Genomic DNA, 15,678 nt, shown 5'->3' with positions numbered 1-15,678 from the left:
AAGTGAAAAGAGGCCCAGGCAGCTACAGCTAGCTCCTGCCTCCTTATTCACATTGACCTTATTTCTAGCTGGACGTGGGTTTGCCTCTTTTGTGTGCAAATGCCTTGGCATGAACAAGACAACAAACAGGAGTTAATCAAAATGATTTCCAGGAAAAAAATTTCCTCCTGAGTTCATCCAGCGTCTTCCTAGGAGAAAGGACAGCCCGGATTCTTTGTTGGAGAGAGGTCTCTTCTATGGGCCCTTTTCTCTTGCGGTTTGTGCTGCCTCCCTTAGATCATCTGGTATGGGCGGGTGTGATTGTTGTGACCACAGACCCTTGTTCTCTCCACAAATCCCCAGGGACAGATAATAACAGGCAGGCAGTGTTGTGCCGGGACCGGGATATTATGTAGGCTGGTGCCCTGGTACACAGATGAGGACTCTGGGACTCAAGAGAGCTAAAGATACCAAATGAGGCTGGAGATCCTAAAGCTGGCTGACCATGGCTCCTCATCCACTCATTTAACAAACTCAGCCTCACCTTGTTCTCTGCCAGGACCGCCCTGGATGATGGGAGAGCTCGGTGATGGTCAGGACAAGGGAGGTCTTTACCCTCTTGGGGCTGAGATGCACTAAGCATGAACCCTTGGTGAGAAAATGAAGCCTGACAGTGGGCATGGTGACTGGGATTATGGGGAGGGCTGAGAAGAAATGGCTCACTCTCCTGAACAAGACCTGAAGACAAGGTGATGAAAACATAAGGCCTAACCCAGTGGTTCTCAACTTTCCTAATGATGCAACCCTTTAATATAGTTCCCCGTGGCTGGGCGGTGGTGGCGCATGCCTTTAATCCCAGCACTCGGGAGGCAGAGGCAGGCTATGAGTTCGAGGCCAGCCTGGTCTACAAGAGCTAGTTCCAGGACAGGAACCAAAAAGCTATGGAGAAACCCTGTCTCAAAAATCCAAAAAAAGAAAAAAGAAAAAAATACAGTTCCCTGTGCTGTGGTGACCTCCTAACCACAAAATCATTTTCATTGCTGCTTCACGACTGTAAATTTGCTGCTATTACGAACTGAAATGTAAACACCTGTTTTCTGATGGCCTTAGGTGACCCCTGTGAAAGGGTCATCTGACCCCAAAGGGATCAGCTCACCGGTTGAGAACAGCTGGTCTCATCAGAAGGAGAAGCCAGCACATGGAGTCTAAGATAGGAAGGGGCTGGAATATTTGGTGATTGATTGGGCAGGCTGGTGACCCTCAGGGAGATTGGTCCTCTGGAGAAGCATAGGGGATGGGCAAGTCATGCAGGAGTCGAACAAGTTAGAATGGGGCCAAACTTTAGCCAGAAATGAAAATGATAGTGTGGCCTTCTCTGGGCCCAGGTTAGCTGAGTGTGGAAAAAGCAAAACCATTAAGGCTGTCTGTTAGAAAGCTGCTAGGCTTGTCCCCTCCCCCTGGTCAGGCTGGTCACCCCAGTTGCGACCCAGCCACACTTAAGTCACCCCCACACAGATGACAATCTCCTCTGATTGCGCCACAGGAAGATAACTTAAGAGGGTGGCAATCCCTGAATCACTGCCAGCCTCATAAAAGTGGGACAAGCGAAGACTCCGGTGGATGGAACTGAAGAGCAGTGGGACCTGGACCTGTCTCCGGTGACCTCTGTGGCTGAGATCTGACTGGCTGTGGTCTGTTCCTCAACTTTATGGTACTAGTTCTCGCCACGGTATGTAGCAGGATACCGGGGTAGGAACAGGGTCAGTCGCCGCTGTGGAGAAGCAAACACATGACCTAAATGATAACTGGCCACTCGCCATCCTAGTGTCTCAGGCATTGCACAAGCACTCACACGCCTGGGCCTTCCCAACCAGTACTCAGACTCCCATTTCACAGACTGAAACTCAAGTTCAGCATCCGGAGCCATGGTGGAGAATGCAGCCTCTGCTCCCTCTCTAGCTGTGTGACCCTGGGTAAGTCACCTGATCTCTTTGGCTTCTCAGGGAGGAGGGAAGGTGAACATGGCTTGTTAATATCTATACACTGTACATCTGAAAAGAAGCCACGTGGGAGAAAGGGGCTTAGAATGGATCGAGTAGCATCTAAAATGTACTATTAGGCTTTCCAATAGTGGGAAGCCTGGGCAGTCAGGAAGCTCATCAAGATGTTGCTTTAGATAGGAAATGGACCAAAAGCCCCAAATCCCAAGACTGACTCTGAGAACCGAGATTCTGTCCATAGGGAACAGAAAAGGCCAACGGCGATAGTCGGGTCTATGACTGGTTCTTGCATCATTGTGAGTAAGTCCTTTCAAGTCTCCCAAGAAGAAAACAAAATAAAATTCATAATGAAAAGGGGGTGTAGTCTATCTCTGAGGAATGCCTTGTGAGAGTAGACACCGGAATGAGTTATCAAAGCAAGTCTGGTATTCTTCCTCCAATGGCCTTAGGAGAGATACCTACCCACGTGTGGGTGGTTTAAATGGGTTGCTGGTTGAAGCCAAGGGGAAGACGCTGCAAACTGAATCTTCCCTTTTTTGGTTCCTCGAAGAAACCCACAAGAACTTCCAGAGAGCTTTGTTCACTGATACTTCCCAAGCCCTTTCTTAAGTTAGGTACACACGGAGGGTGCTTGATAAGTAGCCACTGAAGAGATGGAGGGGCACAGTGCGTGTGTCTGGATGTTTGGAAGAGCAACAAGCCTGTGTCCCTGTACTCACTTGTTCTGGCTCACTGGCCCACTTATCCACATCCCCTTAACACAAACCTTGGAGTCAGTGAGTCAAGTATACTGAGGCTTAAATATTGCTGTGCAGCTTTTTTCCTGAGCACACATGAACACACGCATGCAGACACATACATACATATATACACATTCACACATACACACACACTCATATATACATACACACACATGCACATATACAGACACAGCTTCCTATGGACAGGTGAACTTGTCATTATTTGCAGACACAGGGTGACAAAATCCTGTAATAGAATATAGTACTGTGTAAAGGCCCTTTTCATCCCTGGTGTTTCTGAGTTAAGAGATGTGGGGGCCAAATCAACCACTTGGGCATGTCTTCAGTGTTCTTTCATGAGAGGCAATCAGAGAAAACAATCTAAAGTGCTCTCATTTTTTTCCCTTTCAAAGCTCCCATGGGCTGTTGCCCAAAAAAAAATCCTGTTTATTAAAAGCAAGCTCAGGGCCGGGCGTCACCAGTTCCCAGGGGTAGCCACTGCCTGTGTGTGCTTCTAAGACTATAGATGAAGATTGTCCTGTGAGTAGGAGGTGACCCCCTTGAAAGCACAATAGCCTATCAGGTTCAGCGTCCCCAGAGCAGAAACACACAGTTTTGTTAATTGCTGGCCGTGTGACTGTGTGTATAGCCTGGCTTTAGCATCAAGAGAAGCAAGAGAGACAGAAGCTAATCCCCCTTATCTGGGGAACCCCCCTTCTGCAGCATGAAAAGGATCTGGGCCGCCCCTTAATGCAAGGAAGGGGAAGAGCACTTGGAAGGAACCTTGGGATTGGTAAGCAAGCAAACAGGTCCAATTCAATCAAAGACCCCCCCCCCCCCTTTTCTATCCTAGAACCAGCTAGGCCTCTTTCCCTGCCTTCATCTATATTCGCCCCTGCAGCCCAGCAACCAGACTGTTTGACCGCAGCTAGAGATCTCCCACAATGCCCTAGCCCAAAGCAGTAGAGTCAGATACAGCAGTCCCCATCTTAAAAGATGAGAAAACAGAGGCTTGGAGAAGGAGATGGCATATCTAGTTACACAGGCTAGGTGGGGTAAGTATTGGGAACTATAGGGCTAGACTGCTTGGGTTCACAGCTTGACTACTACCATTGAATTAGGACAGGGAGTTGGGCTTCGGTGACTTGGTTCCTGCACCTTTAAAGTAAAAAGATTCGTGATATCTGCTTCATCAAGTGGTGGGCAGAACAAACGCAATGAGGTACCATCAGCAGCGGCCTGCTTAGCACTCCCCGGCACGCAAGGATACAAACCACTATTATTATTATTTGTTTTGTTGCAAGCATCCTTGCTATGGGCAGGTAGCCAACAGCGCAGGTTCTAACCGACTGCTTTCCCCTTTATCCAGTTCTGCCCTGAGTGCCCAGGCTTTTGCATTTCCTCCTCACACCATCTTTTCCCTTCTCCCTCTGTCCTCCACCCTGTTCTCATTCACAATAATGAAGGCTCAAGCTCTATTTCTGAAGCATGGCCACCTGGACTGCTTGCTGTTAGTGTCACAGCAGGTGTGCGGGAATGTGGTGTCTGTTTCTCCTGCTTATCTTTCTGGCTCATGAGTAAGAACTATCAAGAACTATGAGAATGAAGCCTGTCTACTGTGGAGTGATGCGGTGTGATGCCAGGAAGCACTGCTGGCTTCTCCTTGGATCAACCATCAACTCCAAATAATGCCATTAGCAAGTGACAGAAGAGGAACTGGGACGAGGTCTCTGGAGTCCTTGCTCTGGGTCCTTTGCATCCATCAGGTTCTCTGCCTCTGGGGAAAAGAATCAGGAAAGAAAGAAATTACATAGTGGTCTTAGTGGTCTTCTCTGCTGGTGGCCACGACATTCACAGTGGTCTCTATACTGACTGCCTAGGATGGCAGCTCAGAGATGGGTGGCTTTTACTCTTTCAAAGAGGCTCCTGGGAGTCCCTGGCTTGCTCTGAAGTCTGGTATCTCTAAGGGAAACTGCTCTACATAGCAGGCAGGAAGACCAGCAGAACTAATTAGGAGTTATCTATGAGGTCTCTCTCGCTGCCTGGAAGACATTGTGTTCCCATCCAGAACCCTGCTGGCTGGAACACGGACAGCAATCATACTTCTGAATTCAGGTGACTTTCATAATTTAAGAAAATGGTAGTATAGAAAATATGTGGAAAGATCACAGAGGACAAGTCTACAGGCCATATTAAGATGAAGAATACCTCTTACAGAAGACTTAAATTCACTATATATCCCAGGCTTGCACGAAACTTGGCATCTTCCTGCCTCAGCCTCCCGAGTGCTGAGATTACAGGCATGCACTCCTGGGCTCCTAAACTTGCGATCACTTTGCTGTCTCCACGTTTCCTTGAAGAACAAAGCAGCTGTCGTGCATTTGGATCCTTCAGGGGGAAATGTTAGCTAGGTCTCTTGAAATGTGTAACTGGGCTTTCTAAGCTTAGATGTTTTTCAAAAGGTATAATTTCCTTTAAACTCTATTGCAAAGACTTCTACCTCTGGGCTTCCCTTTCTTTCTCACAACCCAAGCACGAGCCTTCTCAGGAACAGTGTCTTCATTATTCTTGGAAGCAGAAACTCAGAATTTGGGAGAAATACCATGAATCCTTCCTTCCTCAATATTTGAAGCAAAGCTGTTCTGCTTTTATCTGATGTGGGTTGTGTACCACATGGACTCGGAACACAGAGTAAAGCAGCAGAGTTTGTATTCTGGTTCTGCGTCTTTTTGGGATGACTGGAGCGAGTCACGTAAGCCCCTCTCAGCCTTCATCCCCCCTCCCCCATCTAAGAAGCAGAGAAGAATAGCTGTATCTTTCAGTTTGGTTATGAGGAATACAGTGATGAATTGAGAATGATAAATTTGGGCCTGGTGCATAGCATTCGGTAACAGAAACAATTTAATAACTAGCAATTATTGGATGTTTACTATTCACCAATAGCCTGCTGTCAGCTTCATGTCACCACATTTAGTCATCTCAATAACCCAATGGTCATTTCATTCACTTTCTTGATGAAGAGATGAGGATAGAGCATCTATGGAAGGTGTTAAAGTGTGCACAGCAAGGGAGTGGCAGCATTAGAATTGAGTGGGAGACCAGTACCGATCATCTTAACCATAATAAACGGTGACATTCTTGGTGAGGCTATTCAGTTGGAATACAAGAATATTTGTATTTAGATGCTGTGAAACAAGTGCTTCGTTCCACATAAACATAAACCCAAAATTTTAATAAACATAAAATCAAAAATTTTATGAGTCAGACATTAGTTGGAAAAGAAAAGAATGACTTCCCATAACCTGGCAATATGAGCAGGCTAGCACAATAAAACAAAACATGAATGGGTTCCCTAGTTGTAATGACCTTCATTTTTCATTTGCTTGTAGACAATACATTGACTATATAAGATGAAAGATTAAAGCGTACAAAAGCACACACTGAGATGAACTGGGGGGAGGGTTTGGATTTGAACTCTTAGGACCAGACGGACATACTGTCATTTGTTAAGTTGGGCCTAGGTTGAAGTGCACCTGTCTTAAACGATAGTGCACTTGGATACTTTCATTTGCCTGTTATGTTTTTGTTGTTGTTATTGTTTTTTTAACCAGGGATAGTAAAGTGACCTGGAGATCTGACATGTTGTCTCTCTGTTGCACCTACACACGCTTTCATTTTATACAAGACAAAACTCATACTGCCTGTCACGTCCTCGTTGGCAGCCGAGGAATGTATTTCATTCCAACTGTCACGGAGACACAATACTGATGTCAGTGTTTCTGTATATTCTCTGGGATGAAACCTCGTTGGCAAGTTCTTATTCTTCTGCAGAATCTGAGTGGCAAAATACCCCTCAAATGTAAAAACAAACAAACAAACAAAAACCTGCAACGCTACTGCCATTTTTTTTCAGGGAATAAAAGTGAAAGAGGAACGTTGTAGCGATTAAACCGCTCTAGAGTACTCCCAAGACAGCCAGCTGTATCAGCTACCATCAGCCTCAATGCCAGACACGTAAGATGACCTAGAATGTCTTCCCACACTGGATCTTCTCTACACAAATGCACCTTGCTTTCTCCTGCCTTTCACCAGCTCTCTGCTCTGACACATTGTTCCCACAGATCTTCCGCCCAATCCTTGCATGTCCTTCGGATCTGCGACTTGTGAAGTCCTCAGCCAAGAAACTCCACTGGATACTTGTTTCGCTGAAGCAAACACATTCACTGTGATGATGGGGTTGTAAGGTGTGCCAGGCAAGCCCCATGGGGTTGGGAACTGGCCCTGGCTGTAGGCACCCTTTATATCCCCTAGAGTTTAGGACAGTGCTGGAAACGGAAGATCTTCAAGAAATATTTTTGAAGATTCTGACCATCCATTTCTCGAGCCAGCATTGACACATCTACAAAATGCAGTCCTAAGGATCTTCCCCTGTCCGTATTAGTTATGCAGTGACACTTCTTAGCTTGGCCTTTACAGTTGCATCGGCCATGACCTGAGGTAGGTTGATAGTCCATAGGCTCCCGGGTTTGCAGTGAGATCCTGGGCACAGGTAAGTATTTACCAGCTTCCCCCACCCATCAGGAGATCTCTCTGATGATTGTGCAGCTAGCAATCATCTGGTTTGCAAAGGCAGCAGGCTCGATGCCATCTGAATTGGCCATCCAGACCGTGCTTGTGCCCACAGTTCAGAGAGATTCTAACACGACCGTGCCTCCCCCTCCACCAGCAGTTAGAGGTGGGATGAAGATGACATCACAGAAGAAGGAGCATGTGAAGGGTTCCAAACATGTTCCTTTGCACATCAAAATGCGTGTGGTAAATTATTTGACATGTCTCCTGCGTAGCTGTCATCCCAACACCACAATGTGAATGGTAGCTGCAGGACTGGAAGAAAAGTTCAGAACCACTCTGGCAGGGCATTCCTTAGGACCTGCCAGCTGTCTCCTTAGCCCAGTGGCCCATAGGCCCCCTTACCTCCACCCCAGGAGCAAGCCCGAAGCAGAGAAGCCTCCCTGCTTCTCTCTTTTTCTCCTATAGTTTTCCTTCTTTGGACAAAGCAAATTAGAGACCGGCAGCAAGTTACTCCTCTTGATTTGATATGTTTTGGAGTGTCTCGTTTACATGGGCAATTTGTCAACTTTTTTTAAAGTCATTTTGTTTGCTGTATTTTTATCTAAACTCTAAAAGTTCAAATGCTTCAAAGTAGGGACCCTGGTTTCACCTTAGTATTCCACTCCCACATCTCCGGCCTCTTCCTTGCCTCAGCCCAGACTCACACCCCTGCCTTCCTCTTAACCCTCCTTGCCTCCAGGAAGGATACTGTGGGGTTGGGTTCTCTTAAGATAGCAGCATTAATAGGCTGGGTTTGTGCCAGCCTGGTCATTCCTTCCATCACGCACGTCTACAGAGTCCCTACATTTAAATTCTCCCTCTATCTATGGGGGTCCATCTGTAACAGCCCCCTCTCTCTTGCCTTTAGCCTCCTTGACTTCAGCTTTGCTTTCCGCTGAAATGCCAAACAAAGATGGAATTGATGAAGAAGGCGAGTTCTCCCCTAATGGGTTGAGCCAGGCTTTCAACACTCAACTGCGGACCTAGGACCTTCCGACAGAGTTGTGAGCTCCCCACACAGTGACCAGTGGAAAGAGCCTTGGATTCTGAAGACCCGGAGGAGGTAGCAGGTTTGAAAAGGGACCAATCACCAGCTGTGTGACTTTAGGCAAGTGCTCAAGGTTTTCTAAACTCATCTGTCTACGCGGCGGCTGGTTTGAAATATGTGCTCTTGATTTTTGTTCTATTATCTAAGCTGCCCATATTTAAGGGTTTGTACTTAAAGGGACACTCTTTAAAAGGGGCTGGGAGGAGAGGAAGAGAGGGGAAAAGAAGAAAGTAAAGGCGAGGCTATTAGAGGCCATCACAGACGCATTCCCTATGGATGTTCTGGAAGGGATGAAAGAGTGACTGGCTCAGGCACCCTCCGGAACCAGGCCTTCCAGGTCTTGGGCATCTAGCTTTTGCTAGCTCTTGCCCCCTTCCCCATGCTGTTGCTCTCCATCAGCTGGATCCAGCGAAGCTCTTTAGGGAGGTGAGAGTTCTTGGAAGGCTCGGCTTCCATAGCGGTGCCCCGCTTCCATGCTCCCCCTTTCTAGACTCCTCGATGGTGCGAACCCCCTGTTTCACCATCACTGACCTCCTGCGCGAAGGTTGGTAGCGGCAATCCGCCAGCATCCCGCGCTCCAGCTCTACCCTTGTTGGGTGTCCTGCCCTCGGCTGGCTGCCTTCTCCCCGCTCGCTCTGCCGCCCGGGAGCTCCCCCTCCGGGCGGAGCACAGCGGCAGCCTGCGGGGTTGGCGACAGAGCCGGTAAGAGGGGCGGCTGCTGCAATCCTCCCGCCCACGTGCACCGACGGCAGCGAAGCACCAGCAGTCGCCAGGCCCGCGCCTGCCGCGGGTGGGTGCTTCACCTCTGGGGCTGGTGGGGGACCGTAACTCGAGTCCCACCGCCGGGACCTCTATTTGCATAACCCGACCCCCCCCCCCCCCCCCGCCTTTCTTCCCTGACCAGGCTGGAGATGAGAGTCGGGCTCCCTTCCGAGGCGTCGTCTTGCCTGTGGTCAGCGCGGGGGCCGCGGGACCGGCAGGAGCGCAGGCGGAGCGGGTTGGCGCACGTGGTAAGAACGCTGCTTTCTATTTCTTCCTTTCCCCCCAGCTTCGGAACAAGGCTTTGCAGGGGTTTTGCAGAGGGTGGGACACCTATAGAACTTCCACCCTCGCTGAGCTTTCCCTTTGAATTTGATCCCCAATCGGAAAGAAGAGCTTGCACAGCGCGATCGAGAAACTTTCCCATATTCGCTTTTGGGCATTTGAAGTCAGGGCGATGGCCATTCCCGGGAGAACAACTTTCTCTGTTGGCATGGGGAGAAAAGAGCTGCTCGGAGAGCTGCACCGAGAGGGCTCCCGGTGGTCATGGGGCTCCCCTGATCACTGTACTCCAGGCCGGGCAGGAGCGAGACGCTGTGGCCGTGGACACCGGTGATCGGCGGGAGAGCGCCTGCAGCACCACTCTCCATCCACGGCGTGGCGCCATGGCTCCTGCCCGCCCGGGTATCCTCGCTGCTCCGGGTATGGGGGCAAGAAAGAGAAACGCGGGGCTCGCGTCCGACCCCTCCCCTGCCCAACTTTGGAGATGAGAAGGACAGGGCGCTAAGATCCTAGCCCGCATCCAAGATCCCAGGCTAGGCAGGTCGCGAAGCCCGGGGTTTGGGAACCCGGCCGCGCAGCGGGAGCGCTTTTGGAGCGGGCTGCTTGGGAGGTGGGAACCGAGTGCCCAGAGAGCCCTCTGAAAAGTTTATTTGGGAATTTGACAGTAAGGATTCTACTGGAAGGGTTTGCTTATTATTTGTTTGTTTGTTTGCCAAGGGGAACATGTGTTGGGTCACCGTGACTCGAACCTGTGCCATTTGTTGTCTCTCAGCACCGAGCAGGTTCCAAGCAAAGGAGATGAATACTATTCCTGGGGTAGACCTTAGGCGCGAGTAGTAGAATGCACCCCCGGAAAAGTGTATACCCAGAGATCAGGGGGGCTTGGTGGCTACGGACTGGGAGGGCTTGTGAAGGTGAGGACAGTGTCTTGGCGGGCTGCCTTGTCTGATGCCTGGAGACCCTCTTAGCTAGGCAGGCACGCAAGCGTGCTGCCAAGAGGGAGGCGTGTGGTGTGTAGCGTAAGGTGTGTGAGTGGGTGTGTAACAGGGCAGCGGAGGAGGGAGAGTGTAGCGGAAGTGGAGGGTGTGTGTGTGTGTGCTTGTGTGTGTGCGTGCACGCGCGTCGGGCAGGGTGAGTGTCCAAGCCTCCATCTGGTCGCCCCCACGCAGCGGACCGCCCAGACACGCTGGGAAGGGCGCCCGCACTGTGCAGCAGCTGGGGGGGGGGGGCGAGTAGCGCGCGGGCTGAGGAAGGGGGTGCCTCCGGCAGAGGATCTCTCGAAGCTCCCGCAGCTATTCGGCCCTATACTCTACTCTAACCTCTACCCTTAAGGTGCCTAAAATACTTAAACAAATAAACAACCCAGACCTGTTCCGTTTTCGCTCCTGTATAAATAGCACAGACTTTCCAAAAAAGCAAGACCGCATTCACTCTTATCGCCAGACACTACTTTCCACAGTGTAATTCAGAAAAAGGCAGTCAGCTTCCGTGAATGCGGCTAGCTTTTTTTCTTTTTCTTTCTTTCTTCTTCCTTTTTTTTTTTCTCTGTCTCTTTTTTGCTTGCGGTTTTGAGCTGCCAAGAAAGTGAAGGAGGGGTTTGACTGTAGTGTCTCGGCTCCGCTCGGTTTCTTTCCGAAGTTTAATTTTCCGGAATGGCTCCCCAAACAAGGGCCGGGGAGGCGGAGCCGCCACTACCGGATCTTCTCCTTTTTTGGAAAGTCTCGGCGAACCGGAATTCCTCCCCGCCCCAAGAGACAGAGCTGCCATCTCGGCCCGCGCGTTCTCCCGCGGCGACAGCGCCGGGGTCGGCGATCAAGCCCTCCCCCAGCTGAACTCTGCAACTCTGAGTGCAGGCTGCAATGGGGGCCGAAAGCCCCAGACCCCGGCGGGTGTCCGCCGGCCGCGAACCGTTCCAGGGGGAGCTCGGCGGAGCCCGCGCTGCCAAGCCCGTATGCAAATTAGCCATGTGACCGCAAAAGCTGCCTGGCCCAGCCCTGTTCCTCAGTCCATATATGGGCAGCGACGTCACGGGTATTGAAAACCTGCCCATAAATACTCGGAGCCTAACACTTTCCGTCTGAGAGAGCAGCGATTGATAAATAGCTGGGCGAGGGGGACACACTGACTGTTATAATAACACTACACCAGCAACTCCTGGCTCCCCAACAGCCGGATCACAGGCAGGAGAGAGTCAGTGGCCCATAGCTATTTTTCTTCTTAAGAAGCCAACAACTTGCTTGCTAGTTTTATATCGGTTAGATTTTTTTCTTTCTTTTCTTTTCTTTCTTTCTTTTTTTTTTTTTTGCGTGTTGTGGTGGTCTTTTCTAAGTGTGGAGGGCAAAAGGAGATACCAACCCAGGCTCAGTCCAACCCCTCTCCAAAAACGGCTTCTCTGGCACTCCAGGTAGCGAGGGAGTTGGGTCTCCAGGTTGTGCGAGGAGCAAATGATGACCGCCAAGGCCGTAGACAAAATCCCAGTAACTCTCAGTGGTTTTATGCACCAGCTGCCTGACAGCCTCTACCCGGTGGAAGACCTCGCCGCCTCGTCGGTGACCATCTTCCCCAATGCTGAACTGGGAGCCCCCTTTGACCAGATGAACGGAGTGGCCGGAGGTAAGCCGCGTGTCCTCTTTGGAGCTGGTGGGTGGGGAGCGGTGGGTGTTCGGGACTTGGAGGGGAGAATGGGGACTTGAGGTGGTGGACGGGCGCTGACCACACTGACTCTGAAGACTGGAAGTGAGTGCAGGAGGAGCCGGAGAGAACAGGGACTAGAGCGCTGGGATGTGCGCTCCGAGAGATGCACCTGGTCACCAAAAGCAACTGGCATGCTTGCGGCCCTCTGCGCGCCCAACTGGGCGCAGGGCTCAAGACACAACCGTACTGTGCTGCCAGGCTGGAAGCAAGTCCACTGGCCGGACTCTGCGCTTCTGGGATAGGGTTAAAGTGATGGGAAAGTTGGGGAGTCCGGGGAAGAGCTGCGCGTCTGGAGAGCCAAGTGGCAGGGGAGCGCTGAGGAAGCGCGCGTTGTAGCGCTCTCTGGGCAGAGCCCCCTCCGGGAGGGTCTTGGAGCTCTTTTCTCTTCTGGTGCGGCTGAGGGGCACCACCCAACTTGTCCATCGCCCCAAAGTGAAGGGGGATAGCGGAGCAGGGCAAGCAGCGGGAAGTGGCCCTGAGACTGCCGAGGGAGGCCAGCGCAGGCATCAGTGTGCGCCAGGCTCGGTGGCGATGCTGTGTAAAGTCGTCCCCCGCAGCCCCCGTGCCTTCCTCCAAGCCCAGTCTCTAGTCTTGGGCTGGGGCGGGGACGCGCGGGTGTCGGGCAAGGCTGAGGGGAGGGAAGGGAAACCTAGACTCCTTCCTCCGCAGCCTGGGTTCCCACTGGCAGTCGTCAGCTGAAGCGCAGCGGGAGAGGGAGGGGGAGATGGCACCAGGAATTAGCAGCGGGAACATCACCCACCCACTTACCCGTTCTGGGGTTCCCCTCTCCCGCGGCTGGCACTTTCTCAGTATCGCCTGGGATTGGTCGGATCTTGAGTGGTGTCTGTACCGTTGCCTCGGCGGTGGAACCACAAGGCAAAGCACTGGGAAAGGAGTCCGAGGCAGATGGGGAATTGTTTGATATTGTTGCTATTATTGGGTATTTTTATTGGGGACTATAGTCACAGATGGCTGGGGGACGGAGGGGGAGGGGCACGTCCTACTTTCTTGGAGATAGTTTTTGAGTCTCAGGCGCTAGCTAACTTCTTACTGTCTCCAAGCCTCAGTTTCCCCACCTGTTGGATTTTGTTCTATCCCTATATATACTGTTGGAATCCTGAAACGAGGATGGCTGTGTGCGTGCGTGTTGTGTGTGTGCGTGCGCGGGCACGTGTGTGAATTGGCACTTGGCTGCGTTTTCATTGTTCCACCTCTTTCCTGCCTTTTCCTTCCCCAGATGGCATGATCAACATTGACATGACTGGAGAGAAGAGGCCCTTGGATCTTCCATATCCTAGTAGCTTTGCTCCCATCTCTGCGCCTAGAAACCAGACCTTCACTTACATGGGCAAATTCTCCATTGACCCCCAGTACCCTGGTGCCAGTTGCTACCCAGAAGGCATCATCAATATTGTGAGTGCGGGCATCTTGCAAGGGGTCACCCCTCCAGCTTCAACCACAACCTCATCCAGCGTCACCTCTGCCTCCCCCAACCCATTGGCCACAGGACCCCTGGGCGTGTGTACCATGTCCCAGACCCAACCTGAATTGGATCATCTCTACTCTCCTCCACCACCTCCTCCTCCGTATACGGGCTGTACAGGAGATCTCTACCAGGACCCTTCGGCGTTCCTGTCACCGCCCACCACTTCCACCTCCTCTCTGGCCTACCAGCCACCTCCTTCCTACCCATCCCCCAAGCCAGCCATGGACCCAGGTCTCATTCCTATGATCCCGGAGTATCCTGGCTTTTTTCCGTCTCCGTGCCAGAGAGATCCACACGGTGCTGCTGGCCCGGATCGAAAGCCGTTTCCCTGCCCTCTGGACTCCCTACGGGTCCCCCCTCCGCTCACTCCACTCTCTACCATCCGTAATTTTACTCTGGGGGGGCCCAGTGCTGGAGTCACGGGACCAGGGGCAAGTGGAGGCAGTGAGGGACCCCGACTGCCCGGCAGTGGCTCTGCAGCAGTGTCTACTACTCCCTATAACCCGCATCACCTGCCATTGCGGCCCATCCTGCGGCCTCGAAAGTACCCGAACAGGCCCAGCAAGACGCCAGTTCACGAAAGGCCCTATCCCTGTCCAGCAGAAGGCTGTGACAGGCGCTTCTCACGCTCGGATGAGCTGACCCGGCATATCCGAATCCACACGGGCCACAAACCCTTCCAGTGTCGGATCTGCATGCGAAACTTCAGCAGAAGTGACCACCTCACCACTCACATCCGCACCCACACCGGGGAGAAGCCTTTCGCCTGTGACTATTGTGGCCGCAAGTTTGCCAGGAGTGACGAAAGGAAGCGCCACACCAAGATCCACCTTCGACAGAAGGAACGGAAGAGCAGTGCCCCCTCCTCGTCTGTGTCTGCCCAGCCTTCAGCCTCTGGTCCTGGGGGCTCGCAGGCCGGAGGCAGCCTATGCGGTAACAGCACCATTGGAGGACCACTGGCCTGCACCTCTCGGACCAGGACACCATGAGATGAAGCTCCGGCGGACACACCCAGGTCCCAGAGGCCCTCCGTCCACTTGAGCTGCACAACACTATCACCCATCCCTGTCCCTTCCTGTGATCCTGGGCAAAGGACCTTGATGGAGCCCGGCCCTTCCCCCACCCCTTTCCAGACACAGGGCCCTCCTAAAATTTAGGCCATTTGACTCTCTTAGGGGAGTTGACTGCCACTCCAAACAATGGGGAGCCAAGAAGAGGGATGGGTGAGGGCCCTTGGACTAGAGGGCTGTGGTCTGATTCTGACGGAGAGACATCTCATTAGGTTTTGCTAGTCCTTCCCTTATTTTGACCCTGGATGCCAGAGTTCTGAGACCTTTTCTACAATAGGTTGGGAGATGCTGATTCCTTTGAGTGAGGACAGCAAAAAAGACTAAGGAAAACTGACATTGCACTTTATGGCTTGGAACTAATTTGGGGGAAGCTGTCCAGTGAGAGGAGCCTGGTTTCGGCTGCAGCACTAGAACAGTGAACTGAAGGGTATCTAGCCGTCTCAACCCTTAAGCAATATGTACTAAAAACTCAGAGAACGAAAGTGCAATGACGGGAGGGACAAAGCAATATTGGCTTCTTTTTGTTGAGAAACAAAGGTTATTTTTTCAGTGTATATCCATTCAGATTTTGTGTATTTTTGATGTGCACTGTTCACTCCGAGTTCTGAACCTTCGGGAAAAAAAATGTAAAGCATTTATGATCTCTTGAAATGAGTCAAAGGTTAACTTATTTAAAGGGGGATGTACATAGGGTGCATGCAGTTGTGTTGGAAGTGTCCTCTGAGCCTTGTGTGATGTGGGCAGTGTTACAGGGTCTGCATGTATGCAGGAGGCCTTACTATAGAAAAAAGAAATCATTCCCTGGGTTGAAGTATGGCTGTATATTTCTGCCTATTAATATTTGGAATTTTTTTTAGAAAGTATATTTTTGTATGCTCTGTTTTGTGACTTAAAAAAGTGTTACCTTTGTAGTCAAATTTCAGATGAGAATGTGCATAGTGTCACGCAGCTGATTTGTTTACTAGCTCTTAATAATTGTGGAAAAAATAAACAATCTATTCTAACATAA

At 51.1% G+C, this 15,678-nt stretch overlaps 1 protein-coding gene across 1 annotated transcript; it reads left to right on the top strand.

Moving 5' to 3' along the window:
* Positions 1-9,272: 9,272 nt before the first annotated feature.
* On the top strand, positions 9,273-15,678 carry Egr2 (early growth response 2). The gene is made up of 3 exons (XM_041656222.1): positions 9,273-9,388; positions 11,924-12,032; positions 13,351-15,678. Exons 1-3 carry the CDS (start codon positions 9,290-9,292, stop codon positions 14,586-14,588), a joined length of 1,446 nt encoding a protein of 481 aa, XP_041512156.1. The 5' UTR covers positions 9,273-9,289; the 3' UTR covers positions 14,589-15,678.

The sequence above is a fragment of the Microtus oregoni genome, unplaced genomic scaffold, assembly GCF_018167655.1.
Source record: "Microtus oregoni isolate MIOR12 unplaced genomic scaffold, Mior012 000007F_ref0000211, whole genome shotgun sequence".
NCBI classification, from domain to species: Eukaryota; Metazoa; Chordata; class Mammalia; order Rodentia; family Cricetidae; genus Microtus; species Microtus oregoni.
The sequence above is the reverse complement of the archived record's forward strand: the minus strand, read 5'-3'. Positions and strand labels throughout refer to the sequence as shown.

What these genes read in the sequence shown, in the direction of transcription:
- Egr2 (XM_041656222.1), top strand. Translation starts at nt 9,290, where the DNA reads ATGAGAGTCGGGCTCCCTTCCGAGGCGTCGTCTTGCCTGTGGTCAGCG. An exon ending in GGAGCGGGTTGGCGCACGTG is followed by an intron (nt 9,389 to 11,923) that starts GTAAGAACGCTG and finishes TTTATGCACCAG; the next exon opens with CTGCCTGACAGCCTCTACCC. An exon ending in GATGAACGGAGTGGCCGGAG is followed by an intron (nt 12,033 to 13,350) that starts GTAAGCCGCGTG and finishes TTCCTTCCCCAG; the next exon opens with ATGGCATGATCAACATTGAC.